We start from the raw sequence: 13037 nt of genomic DNA, 5'->3' as shown, positions 1-13037 counted from the left end.
ATGGTCATGGAGAAAATGATCTCGGAGAAGATGTGTGCAGAATATGGTAAAAAACAGGAAGACTCTGATATGAGTGTTACTACTGATCTTGAAAATAGCGACATGCAAGTAGCTCAGACAATGTGAAACAAAATTTTATTCCATGTTCGATGATAATCATGTTGTTATTGTAAAAACAAAAGTGGTTTTATTTAAAAAAAAAAAGGAAAATGAATGGAAGTTGTTCCTTTTTATTTTTAAGCAGAAAAAAATAAGGGAATTTATGTGAAAGTAAATATTGGACTTTAAAGGGCTGCGTGCTGTTGATCTTCTGTTCCACCGGGGTAGGGCTGAATCAAAATTTACCGAAAGAAATATTCAAGTCACCCCCTAGGAAATCAGGGGATGATTTAAAGCGAGCACAGACATTGAAAATGAAGCGCAAAGAATTTTGTCATGGGTTTCAGGGAAGTCAGAGTGTTTGGTTGGTCCCCCCCGAGGGGGGATGGGAGGATGCCCGTGATGTTGGGAAAAAAAGATCCGGTACTGTACCGGGTGGTTATCACGCACTACAGGCATATCCAGAGGGCTTCAACCCGGCCAGTTAACACAAGTTGCTGTTCAGCGATGGTTTATGCAGGTACATGAAAAACCCGACGGTAAAGCAAGTCAATGGGGGGGGGGATGAACTCGGCTGGGTGCAAAGGAATTTATGGGAAAAGTTTAAAAAGAGCATGAGGGATTTGGACACAAAACCCCAGAATGTAGATACCAGTGCGACTTTTTGCAAAACAAGAGTTTCAACCAAGGGGGCCCTTGCGCTGCACAAATTAGAGACAACGTAAATGCTCAAAGAAAAACCACATTGATTGGGCCAGGTTTTCATATTAACTCCCGACCAGAAGTTAAAAAAAAAATTCGGAAAAAAAATGAACAAATGTCAAGTTGGAAAAGGGGAGAAAGGGTCCTGGTTACCCAGTCAGGATTTAGCTCAAAAAATTCCCCCGGGAGTGTGAGCCGAGTAAAAAGAGAAAAACAAAAAAAGTTCTTTTGCAGCAAGCTTTTGGAGAAAATGACAAGAAATGTGTTATGTATTTAAAATGGAAAAGAATAAGTCTTCTTAATAAATAAAAGAAACAAAACCTGATCAGTCAAACCCCATTGGTTTAGAATTTTTAATTGCCAGTGGCCGTGGAGCAGACCCAAAGCTTTAAAAAGCAAAAACAAGCTAACAGTAATAAAAAAAAACATATAGTGAACAAAAACAGGTCAAATTGTTCACAAGCCAAATCCGACCTATTTCCTTCCCGACTTTTTAACGTCATAAACCGAAAAAAACCCGTACCCGAGTGGTGCATCATTTTGTGAAAAATGTAAAGGGTTCGGTTACTGAGCTATTTCAACTCAAAAACAAGTAAACTTTGAACGAAAAACCAAGCCCCCTGTTAAACCCCCGAGCAAGTCAAAATTTAGATCCCGGAATCAAATTCCCTCCTTTACAAAGAGCAGTCAAAGTTGGTCAGAACTGGCGAACGCAGGAGGTGATAATAAAGGTTTAGTGTCACAAAAGAAGTCGATGGTGTAACTCAAAAGGCATGAAAATTCACTAAGTCGCAGGTAGTTTACTTTCGTCATTTATAAAATTTTATTTTAATGATAAACGTTTTGATTAGGAAATAAAATAATTCTTCATTAGGGCCTCCCTTAAAAAATTGTTTGCGTAACGGGACCCAGAATTTTTAGTGGGATAGGGAGGGAGGGATTTTTTTTTTTTTTTTTTATTTTTTTTTTTGTTGCTAATTTACAACACCCGCATTTTCTTTTTAACCTCTGGTTTTTACAACTTTTGGGTACAACACTTCTCTGTAGAATGCTAACTTGATTGTAACATATCTGCAAGGGTGGTAGTTTTTCACATTGTATGAATACTAATATTACTAGTAATATCACCTTTTAATAACAATAAAACAACAGATAGCCTGACAAACCAGTCAGAAACCCAGAGTTATTATTCCATATGAACTTAAAAATTTAAGATTATCAGTATATTAAACAAAATAATTGGCCGACCTTTTGATGCCCTTGCACTGGCTAGGGTAATAAAAAACATTACATTCCTTAGGATTCAGCATTGAAGTACATAGCAAAATCTTTGATAATTTAATACCCTGTGGACTGGGTCTGATTACTAGCACCGCACTCCTTCAAAGCCTATGTATCACGTAATTTTAAGACAATACTTAATTGTTTTACATTGTTCACTCAGGGCTTAAATGGAGAAGTGGAGAGATTTTAGGGAGAGGTGGAGTGATTTTAGGGAAACGCGGAAAGATTTTTAATAGCGCCATGACAAGCAAGTTGAAAATGGAACTAAATATACTTATCAGTGTAAACCTAATTTCTTATCCTTGTGAATCTAATGTGTTTAAAACTGCAAATTAAAGTTTTTTTCACTCTTGCAATGATTGCCTTAACCAAGAAAAGCCTAATCGGGAATATGAATACAATTAAAAAAAGCTAGGTTAATTCCATATCAGCAAAAAAAAATTAAAGCTTCCAGTGTTATGCACTCAAAGCCCAAACACAAAAACCCATAAAAGCATTTCACAGTCACTTCTTGTCAATAGCAGTGACATCACTATGACATCACACATAATACACGTCTTCTTTGATCTGCCAGCGTCTTTTTTGATCTGCTACTGTCGGCACACATAAAAGAAACAGTTGTCAAACAGTTTAAAACCCCAGTTTTGATGGCAGGTGTCAAAATTTGCATGAATTTCAGTTACATTATTTAAGTCACAGAAAGTTTCAGTAATAATAACTTGTTTCAAAAGTCTGGGTTTTGAAAAATAGGAAAAAGTGGACCCATAAAAATTTTAAAATTTCAAGCAAATACGAAAATCTAGAAATGTAAAAATTATGGATTTCTTTCGCTGGTTTTAGTCATTCCATTGAAAGGAGTTTTAAATTTTATAAATAAATTTTCAGGTAAGAAAATTTTGTTTGTCTAATATTTTTGACGTTTATTGTGCTCTTTCCAAGTGACTTGTGCAGTGTCACTGCAGTGTTTTTCCTCGGGGCAGATTAAAAAGATTATGCAACGACAAAAGATCGAAAATAAAATTATTATTTGTTTGCAAAATTGTTTGAGAAATTATGACAGAATGATATCCCAAAAATTTATCTATCCCAGATGTTTTACGTACGAGAAAATCATTATTTTACAAATCTAAAACTCGGTTAAATACGTCTGCAGTATTGCACAGATAACACTATGTACCACGATTTGTCCATGTGGAATTTTTTAAACAACTTTTGCATGAATTTTTGTAGTATATCAGGAAATCGGCAGGGCGTTCGTAGACCCCAGGTTCTGGGTTTTTTACCGCACTTATCGAGAAAAACTCGTATTTGACCCGCACAAAAAAATTCCGGTGCGACGGCTTGACCCGAGGAAATTTTCCTTTTATGCGTCTCGAGTTCGAAAGAACTGCCCTTGTCAATCAAAATCCCCGGGGAATTCGAATATTGTTCGCCGCCATAAGCGGAAGTTGGCAGTAGGCAGAGCTTGGTATATTATCAGCTTCTGGCAGATGTCAATCATGCCCACGCGCCGATGACACGTGGGCTTCTCGCGGTTGGTATTTGGTACAATAATGTCCGTCATTGCCAAGGTAAATTTATTGATCAATGTGTAAAAGTTAATGATAAACAATGCATAGAAGAGCAGACTATTATCGTATTTGTGTCACTTGTTAATTAGCGGTATACAGAAAGCGTAACATTCACATATTTTGTTTCTTTTCGGTCATATCGATCATTCATGTAGTTTTAACCTCAACGAACACTGTCTAGGAAAACTTATACAAATACAAATAGTTACCCAAAAGAAAAAACGAAACAGGAAAGAATAAAACATGGCACCGATAAAAAAAAAATTTCCCAGTTTTGGGTTAAAAAATTGTTTGAGTCGCGGCGTTTTTCGTGAGTCGGTCGCGTTACCGCAAACAAACAATTTTTAAAGGATGGCCTGACCTTCTATGATTTATTAATCCCCCGCCGTGGCGGAGGGATTATAGGAATGGTCTGCGTCCGTCTTTCCATCCATCCTTCCGTCCGTAACAAAATCGTGTCCGGTCCATATCTCCTTGAAGGATTTTCAGGAAACTTGGGTCAAATGATCACCTCATCAAGACGATGTGCAGAATCCATGAGTCAGCCTTGTCAGTTCAAGGTCAAGGTCACAACTCGAGGTCAAAGGTTTGAGCCTGCCATTTTGTGTCCGCTCTATATCACCTAAACCCCTTGAAGGAATTTTATAAAACTTGGGTCAAATGATCACCTCATCAAGACGATGTGCAGAACGCATGAGTCAGCCATGCCGGCTCAAGGTCAAGGTCACAACTCAAGGTCAAAGGTTTGAGCCTTCCATTTTGTGTCTGCTCTATATCTCTTAAACCCCTTGAAGGAATTTTATAAAACTTGGATCAAATGATCACCTTATCAAGACGATGTGCAGAACCCATGAGTCAGTCATGCCGGCTCAAGGTCAAGGTCACAACATAGGGTCAAAGGTTTGAGCCTTCCATTTTGTTTCTGCTCTATATCTCCTAAACCCCTTGAAGGATTTTCATCAAACTTGGGTCAAACGATAACCTCATCAAGGCGATGTGCAGAACTTATGATTCAGCCATGTCGGCTCAAGGTCAAGGTCACAACTGAAGGTCAAAGGTTTGAGCCTTCCATTTCGTGTCTGCTCTATATCTCCTAAACCCCGTGAAGGAATTTTATAAAACTTGGGTCAAATGATTACCTCATCAGAACGATGTGCAGAAATTATGAGTCAACCATGCCAGCTCAAGGTCAAGGTCACAACTAAGGGTCGAAGGTTTGAGCCTTCCATTTGGTGTCCAGTCTGTATCTCCTTAACCCCTTGAAGGATTTTCATCAAACTTGGGTCAAATGATCACCTCATCAAGAACTCATGAGTCAGCCATGTCAACTCAAGGTCAAGGTCACAACTGAAGGTCAAAGGTTTCAGCTCTGTATCTCCTAAACCCCTTGAAGGATTTTCATGAAACTTTGGTCAAGTGATCACCTCATCAAGATGTTGTGCAGAATTCATGAGTCAGCCATGTCAGTTCAAGGTCAAGGTCACAGCTAAAATCAAAGGTTTACCCTTTCACTATCTATAGCAGTGGCGGGGGATTTAGCTGTCTTTCAGACTGCCTTGTTTATATTATGCCCACTTTCAAAGTTCAAGTTTTATTTTTAGGTCATGTTGGTTGGTCTGTCCATCTGTCAGTAGACAATTTGGTTTACAGTCAAATATACCAGGAAAGTTGAATTATTATTTCCCAAGAATTTTTTTGTAACTCTTAAATACTCTCAGTATACAGGACCAGCAAATTTACCCCCAAGACTTCGTAGACAATCCTCCGACAGTCAGGGGAGGCAGCCATCCCTAGTGTACAGTCAGGAACCACAGAAATACCCCTCACCCCAACTTGAAAGCTGGGATAATGAAGTAGATGACTATGGACAAACATTCACCTTACATCATGATGTTCACAAACCCATTACCATGGCAATGGAGAAGAAACAACTGGCTGACTCAACAAATCCCTTTCTTGCTCCTGCTGCAAAAGAGGGTAAGTAAGGTTTATTCTATTACTGCATAAAGTTATGGGATTTATACCTCCACAGACTTTGAAGGGGATATTTATTAGCCATCCTATCAGTCGACGAGTCTGTTTTAAAAATTTTTTCCACTTTTGAACAGATTCCAATGAAACTATATCGCTGTGGAGAATCACATGATCAAAATAATCTCTAAACCAAAATAAATTTATGAATAATATGGGATAAGATTGAAGCAGCTTTTGCTGTAAATCTAAAGTATAGCCTATCATATGGCAACATAAATGTATCCTAGAACTACATAGATTTCAGTCACAATCACTTCCTGATTAACTAGAACACTTAAAGAAACTGAGACTTCTTTTTAGCTCGACTATTCGAAGAATAGTCTAGCTATTCTACTCACCCTGGCGTCTGCGTCGGCGTCACACCTTGGTTAAGTTTTTGCATGCAAGTACATACAGCCATCAATGAAAGGCATATAGCTTTGAAACTTATTTCTTCTTTTTCTAGGTCAATTACCAACCTCTCTGGGTCAAGTCCCATAACTCTGACATGTATTTTGAGCAAATTATGCCCCCTTTTGGCCCTTAGAAAATTTTGGTTAAATTTTTAAACATGCAAGTTACTTTTCCCCAAAAACTAATGCAGTTTTGGGTTTGAAAATTCACATGTGTCTGGGGGTTATAAAACTATTGATAGCAGCAAGTCCCATAACTCTGACTTTCATTTTGGCCAAATTATGCCCCTTTTGGATTTAAAAAAAATTCTGGTTAAAGTTTTGCGTGCAAGTACATACAACTATTTCTAAAAGGCATATAGATTTGAAACTTATTTTTTCTTTTTTAGATCAATTACCAACCTCACTGGGTCAAGACCCATAACTCTACATGTATTTTGAGCAAATTATGCCCCTTTTAGACTTAGAAAATTTTGGTTAAAGTTTTACATGCAAGTTACTAACTCCAAAACTAATGCAGATATTGATTTAAAAACTTCACATTTGTTTTGGGGGTTATAAAACTAGTTGATAGCGGGAAAGTCCCATAACTCTGACTTCCATTTTGGCCCAAATTATGCCCCTTTTGGACTTAGAAAATTCTGGTTAAAGTTTTGCATGCAAGTACTTTACAACTATTTCTAAAGGCATATAGATTTAAAACTTTTTTTTTTCTTTTTCTAGATCAATTACCAACCTCACTGGGTCAGTCCCATAACTCTGACATGTTTTTGGCAAATTATGCCCCCTTTTAGACTTAGAAAATTTTGGTTAAAGTTTTACATGCAAGTTATTATCTCCAAAACTAATGCAGATATTGTTTGAAACTTCACATGTGTTTTTGGGGGTTTATAAATAGTTGATCGGATCAAGTCCCATAACTCTGCCCTTCATTTTGGCCAAATTATGCCCCCTTTTGGACTTAGCAATTCTGGTTAAAGTTTTACGTGCAAGTACATACAGCTATTACTAAAAGGCATATAGATTTGAAACTTTTTTTTTTTTTTCTAGATCAATTACTAACCTCACTGGATCAATCCCATAACTCTGGCATGTATTTTGGGCAAATTATGCCCCCTTTTGGATTTTGAAAATTCTGGTTAAAGTTTTACATGCAAGTTTCTATCTCCAAAACTAATGCAGATATTGAATTGAAACTTCTCATGTGCCTTCAGGGTTATAAAACTTGTTGATAGCAGCAAGTCCCATAACTGATATGCATTTTGGTCAAATTATTCCCCCTTTTGTACTTAAAACTCTTTTGATATTTAACTTTTTTGGGTAATATTTTCCTGCTTCTGGGTCAATATTTCGAATAGTCAAGCTTGGCTGTCTTACGGACAGCTCTTGTTTTCCTTAGTGTTTGTAATTACAGGATATCTGTCATTATTGTCAACTACATAATAATTTAACAACTTTCATTAGTCATATGTTAGGCTATGTTAAAATTTTATATATTATCCTGGTGGGAAATTTATTCATGTTCTTTAATATAGTAATGAGCCGTGCCATGAGAAAACCAACATAGTGGCTTTGCAACCAGCCTGGATCCAGACCAGCCTGCGCATCCACGCAATCTGGTCAGGATCCATGCTGTTCGCTTTCAAAGCCTGATGGAATTAGAGAAACTAATAGCGAACGGCATGGATCCTGACCAGACTGCGCAAATGCGCAGCTGATCTGGATCCATGCTGGTCGCAAACCCACTATGTTGGTTTTCTCATGGCACGGCTCAAATTATAACTTTTGTTTAGAGATTATTTTAGTCATGTGGTTCCCCACAGTGTATATACATGGTCAACATGAAGTGTATCTTTGCACAACAGTGTTGAGGCAGATATTCTCCATAACAAGACGGTGTAGCCTTTGTATGACCCAGGCCAGTTTAAGCCCAAGGTCACACTTGACGATGAACTGGCTGTGTACAGTAGTAGCTCATTTACATTCTTGTTTTTTGTTGTGAATATACTGTGAAATCATTTATTTTCTTGGGCACAAAATTCTGTGGTTTTAACAAAAACAGCTATTTTTTTCCATGATATATAAAATCATGTTTTTTTTACCTTGAAACATAAACTGAAAGGAATTTAAATGCTTTGTTGGCATAAAATTTCATTGATTATCTTAACCAAAAAAATCCACAAAAATTAGTACCCCACAAAAATTAATGATTTCTAAGTACATGGAATTTTCACATAACAAGCCCTAAAAACCTTCCACTATAATTATGTGAAGAGAATCAAAGTCTGATGTTAAAGTGTTTTTAGCTCACCTGTCACAAAGTGACAAGGTGAGCTTTTGTGATCGCGCGGCGTCCGTCGTCCGTCGTGCGTCGAAAAATTTTGCTTGTGACCACTCTAGAGGTCACATTTTTCATGGGATCTTTATGAAAATTGGTCAGAATGTTCACCTTGATGATATCTAGGTCAAGTTCGAAACTGGGTCACGTGCCATCAAAAATAGGTCGTAGGTCTAAAAATAGAAAAACCTTGTGACCTCTCTAGAGGCCATATATTTCACAAGATCTTCATGAAAATTGGTCAGAATGTTCACCTTGATGATATCTAGGTCAAGTTCGAAACTGGGTCACGTGGGGTCAAAAACTAGGGCAGTAGGTCTAAAAATAGAAAAACCTTGTGACCTCTCTAGAGGCCATATTTTTCATGAGATCTTCATGAATATCGGTCAGAATGTTCACCTTGATGATATCTGGTCAAAGGTTCGAAACTGGGTCACGTGGGTCAAAAACTAGGTCAGTAGGTCTAAAAATAGAAAAACCTTGTGACCTCTCTAGAGGCCATATTTTTCATGAGATCTTCATGAATATTGGTCAGAATGTTCACCTTGATGATTTTCTAGGTTAAGTTTGAAACTGGGTCCGTGGGGTCAAAAACTAGGTCATTGGTCTAAAAATAGAAAAACCTTGTGACCTCTCTAGAGGCCATATTTCTCAAAGGATCTTCATGAATATTGGTCAGAATGTTCAGCTTGATGATATCTAGATCAAGTTCGAAACTGGGTCACATGGGGATAAAAACTAGGTCAGTAAATCTAAAAAAAGAAAAAACCTTGTGACCTCTCTAGAGGCCAATTTTTCTGAGATCTTCATGAATATTGGTCAGAATGTTCACCTTGATGATATCTAGTCAAGTTCGATACTGGGTCATGTGGGATCAAAAACTAGGTTTAGTAGGTCTAAAAATAGAAAAACCTTGTGACCTCTCTAGAGGGCCCTGTTTCTCATGGATCTTCATGAAAATTGGTCAGAATGTTCACCTTGATGATATCTAGGTCAAGTTCGAAACTGGGTCACGTGCGGTCAAAAACTAGGTCAGTAGGTCTAAAAATAGAAAAACCTTGTGACCTCTCTAGAGGCCATATTTATCAATGGATCTTCATGAAAATTGGTCGAATGTTCACCTTGATGATATCTTAGGTCAAGTTCGAAACTGGGTCACGTGGGGTCAAAACTAGGTCAGTAGGTCTAAAAAAAAAAACCTTGTGACCTCTCTAGAGGCCATATTTTTCATGAGATCTTCATGAAAATTGGTCAGAATGTTCACCTTGATGATATCTAGATCCCAAATTCGAAACTGGGTCATGTGGGGTTTTAAAAAACCCAGGTCAGTAGATCTAAAAATAGAAAAACCTTGTGACCTCTCTAGAGGCCAATTTTTCATGAGATCTTCATGAATATGGTCAGAAGGGTTCATCTTGATGATATCTACGTCAGGTTTGAAACTGGGTCACGTGGGTTTAAAAACTAGGTCAGTAGGTTCTAAAAATAGAAAACCTTGTGACCTCTCTAGAGGCCATATTTCTCTATGGATCTTTAGAAAATTTGGTGAGACTGTTCAGCTTGATGATATCTAGGTCAGGTTCGAACTGGGGCATGTGCCGTCAAAAACTAGGTCAGTAGGTCGAAAAATAGAAAAACCTTAAGACCTCTCTAGAGGGCCCTATTTTTCACGAGATCTTCATGAAAAATTTGGTGAGAAGTTCACCTTGATGATATCTAGGGCAAGTTTAAAAGTGGTCACGTGCCTTCAAAAACTAGGTCATTAGGTCAAATAATAGAAAAACCTTGTGACCTCTCTAGAGGCCATATTTTTCAATGGATCTTCATGAAAATTGGGCAGAATTTTTTATCTTGATGATATCTATGTCACATGTGCTGAAAAACTAGGTCACTTTGTCAAATAATAGAAATAAGGACGTCATACTCAGTTCAACACTGGGTCATGTGGGATAGGGGGCGATTCAGGACCTCATGGTCCTCTTGTTCAAATACAGTTTCTAAGGTACAGCCAAACAAGTCAAAGACTGGTCTGTGTGATATACCTCTACCTAAAGAAGCCAGGACGTCCGAAGAAAAGGAGGAGGCTGTTGAAGAATGGCAAGAGGTTTGTGTGCATGTGGTATTGTCTAGTTTAGATAGTTTGAGAGACCTTGGCATTTTGTGCTCAGGAAGGGAAGTATCTATTATTGTAAAAACATAGCTGCATGTATAATGTTTTAATATCTATACAGGCCACTATAAAGAAACACGATATTATGCCCCACTTCGAACAAGAAGGGGTTTATTGTTTTGCAGATGTTGGTCTGTCGGTTGGTATGTAGACGAATTCATTTCTGGATGATTACCCAAGAATACTTGTGCCTAGGATCATGAAAGTTAATAAAGAGGTTTGTCATAACCAGCAGATGACCTGTATTGATTTTGAGATCAATAGGTCAAAGGTCAAGGTCACAGTGACCCGGAATGGTTCAACAGTTTCCGTATGATAAAGAACACTTGGGCCCAAGATGATGAAGGTTTGTAGGGAGGTTGGTCATGACCAGCAGATGACCCCTATTGATTTTGAGATCAGTAGGTCAAAGGACAAAGTCACAGTGACCCGCAACAGTTGAAGAATAGTTTACGGATGGTAACTAAAGAACTCTTGGGCCTAGGATAATGAAGGTTGATAGGTTAGTTGGTCATAACCAGCAGATGACCTGTATTGATTTTGAGATCAGTAGGTCAAAGATCAAGGTCACAGTGACCCGGAACAGTTAAACAGTTTCCGAATAATAACTCGAGAACGCTTGGGCCTAGGATCATGAAAGTTTATAATGATCAAATCATGACTAGCAGATGACATCTATTGATTTTAAGGTCAAAGGTCAAGGTCTCAGAGACCAGAAACAGTTAAAGGGTCTCCGGATGATAATTCAAAAATGCTTGGGCATAGGATCATTTAAGTTAATAGGGATGATAATCATGACTAGCAGATGACCCTATTGATTTTGAGGTCAAAGGTCAACGTCACAGTTACGGGGAATAGTTAAACCGTTTCTGGACCATAACTTGAGAATGCTTTGGCTTAGGATCACGAAACTTAATATGGAAGTCAATCATGATCAGCAGATAACCCCTATTCATTTTGAGGATTAGTAGGTCAGTGGTCAAGGTCTCAATGACCTGGAATAGTTAAACAGTTTCCGGATGATAACTCAAAAACGCTTGGACCTAGGGTCACAAACCTTGATAGGGAGGTTTGCTCATGGCCAGCAGATGACCTCTATTGATTTTGAGGTCAAAGGTCAACGTCACAGTTACGGGGAATAGTTAAACCGTTTCTGGACCATAACTTGAGAATGCTTTGGCTTAGGATCACCCAACTTAATATGGAAGTCAATCATGATCAGCAGATAACCCCTATTCATTTTGAGGATTAGTAGGTCAGTGGTCAAGGTCTCATTGACCTGGAATAGTTAAACAGTTTCCGGATGATAACTCAAAAACGCTTGGGCCTAGGATCACAAAACTTGATAGGGAGGTTTGCTCATGGCCAGCAGATGACCTCTATTGATTTTGAGGTCAGTTGGTCAAAGGTCAAGGTCACTGTGACCCAGAACAGTAGAACTTTTGTGTACAGCAACCAAATAATTTCTGTTCTTTATGCAATAACTAAATGCATCACGGGGGGCATTTCATGTTCAACCTCTTGTTTCGAGTTGTCTTCATTTACTTCATAACCTAAACTGTGTCGGTGTGACGTTAAACAACAAAGCCATTATTTACTTCAGGTGTTTCAATAGAAAATAGAATTAGTGACCTGTAAAGACCCATTTTTTCTCTGGTTACACATAGTTTTTAGCTTGACTTTTCGAAGAAAAAGTAGAGCTTATGCACTTGCCCCAGTGTAGGCGTCGCCGTTGGTTAAAGTTTTTGATAAAGTCAAATATCTCTGTTACTATCAAAGCTTTTGACTTGAAACTTAAAATAGTTATTAACTATTAAATCTACACCAGGAGAAACAACACATTAACTCTGATTTAATTTTGACAGAGTTATGCCCCTTTTTAACTTGGAATTTTTTTGTTAAAGTTTTTGATAACATCAAATATCTGTTACTATCAAAGCTATTGACTTGAAACTTAAAATAGTTATTTACTACCAAAGTTTACATCAGGAGAAACATTCCCCATAACTGATTTGAATTTTGACAGAGTTATGCCCCTTTTTAGCTCACCTGTCACAAAGTGACAAGGTGAGCTTTTGTGATCGCGTGGCGTCCGTCGTCTGTGCGTGCGTGCGTGCGTGCGTAAACTTTTGCTTGTGACCACTCAAGAGGTCACATTTTTCATGGGATCTTTATGAAAGTTGGTCAGAATGTTCATCTTGATGATATCCAGGTCAAGTTCGAAACTGGGTCATGTGCGGTCAAAAACTAGGTCAGTAGATCTAAAAATAGAAAAACCTTGTGACCTCTCTAGAGGCCATATTTTTCATGAGATCTTCATGAAAATTGGTCAGAATGTTCACCTTGATGATATCTAGGTCAGGTTCGAAACTGGGTCATGTGGGGTCAAAAACTAGGTCAGTAGGTCTAAAAATAGAAAAACCTTGTGACCTCTGTAGAGGCCATAT

General features: G+C 38.0%; 1 protein-coding gene across 1 annotated transcript in view; it reads left to right on the top strand.

Moving 5' to 3' along the window:
* The window catches only part of LOC123536635 (E3 ubiquitin-protein ligase TTC3-like), a 29533-nt gene continuing 16496 nt past the window's right edge, over positions 1-13037 (top strand). Inside the window, exons 1-3 of the mRNA XM_053528723.1 lie at positions 1-108; positions 5375-5633; positions 10415-10524. Of these exons, the coding sequence (XP_053384698.1) occupies positions 1-108; positions 5375-5633; positions 10415-10524 (477 nt within the window). The remainder of the gene's footprint in view (positions 109-5374; positions 5634-10414; positions 10525-13037) is intronic.

This window comes from Mercenaria mercenaria, chromosome 17 (genome assembly GCF_021730395.1).
Source record: "Mercenaria mercenaria strain notata chromosome 17, MADL_Memer_1, whole genome shotgun sequence".
In the NCBI taxonomy this organism is placed as follows: Eukaryota; Metazoa; Mollusca; class Bivalvia; order Venerida; family Veneridae; genus Mercenaria; species Mercenaria mercenaria.
This window is presented reverse-complemented; position numbering and strand designations above follow the sequence as displayed.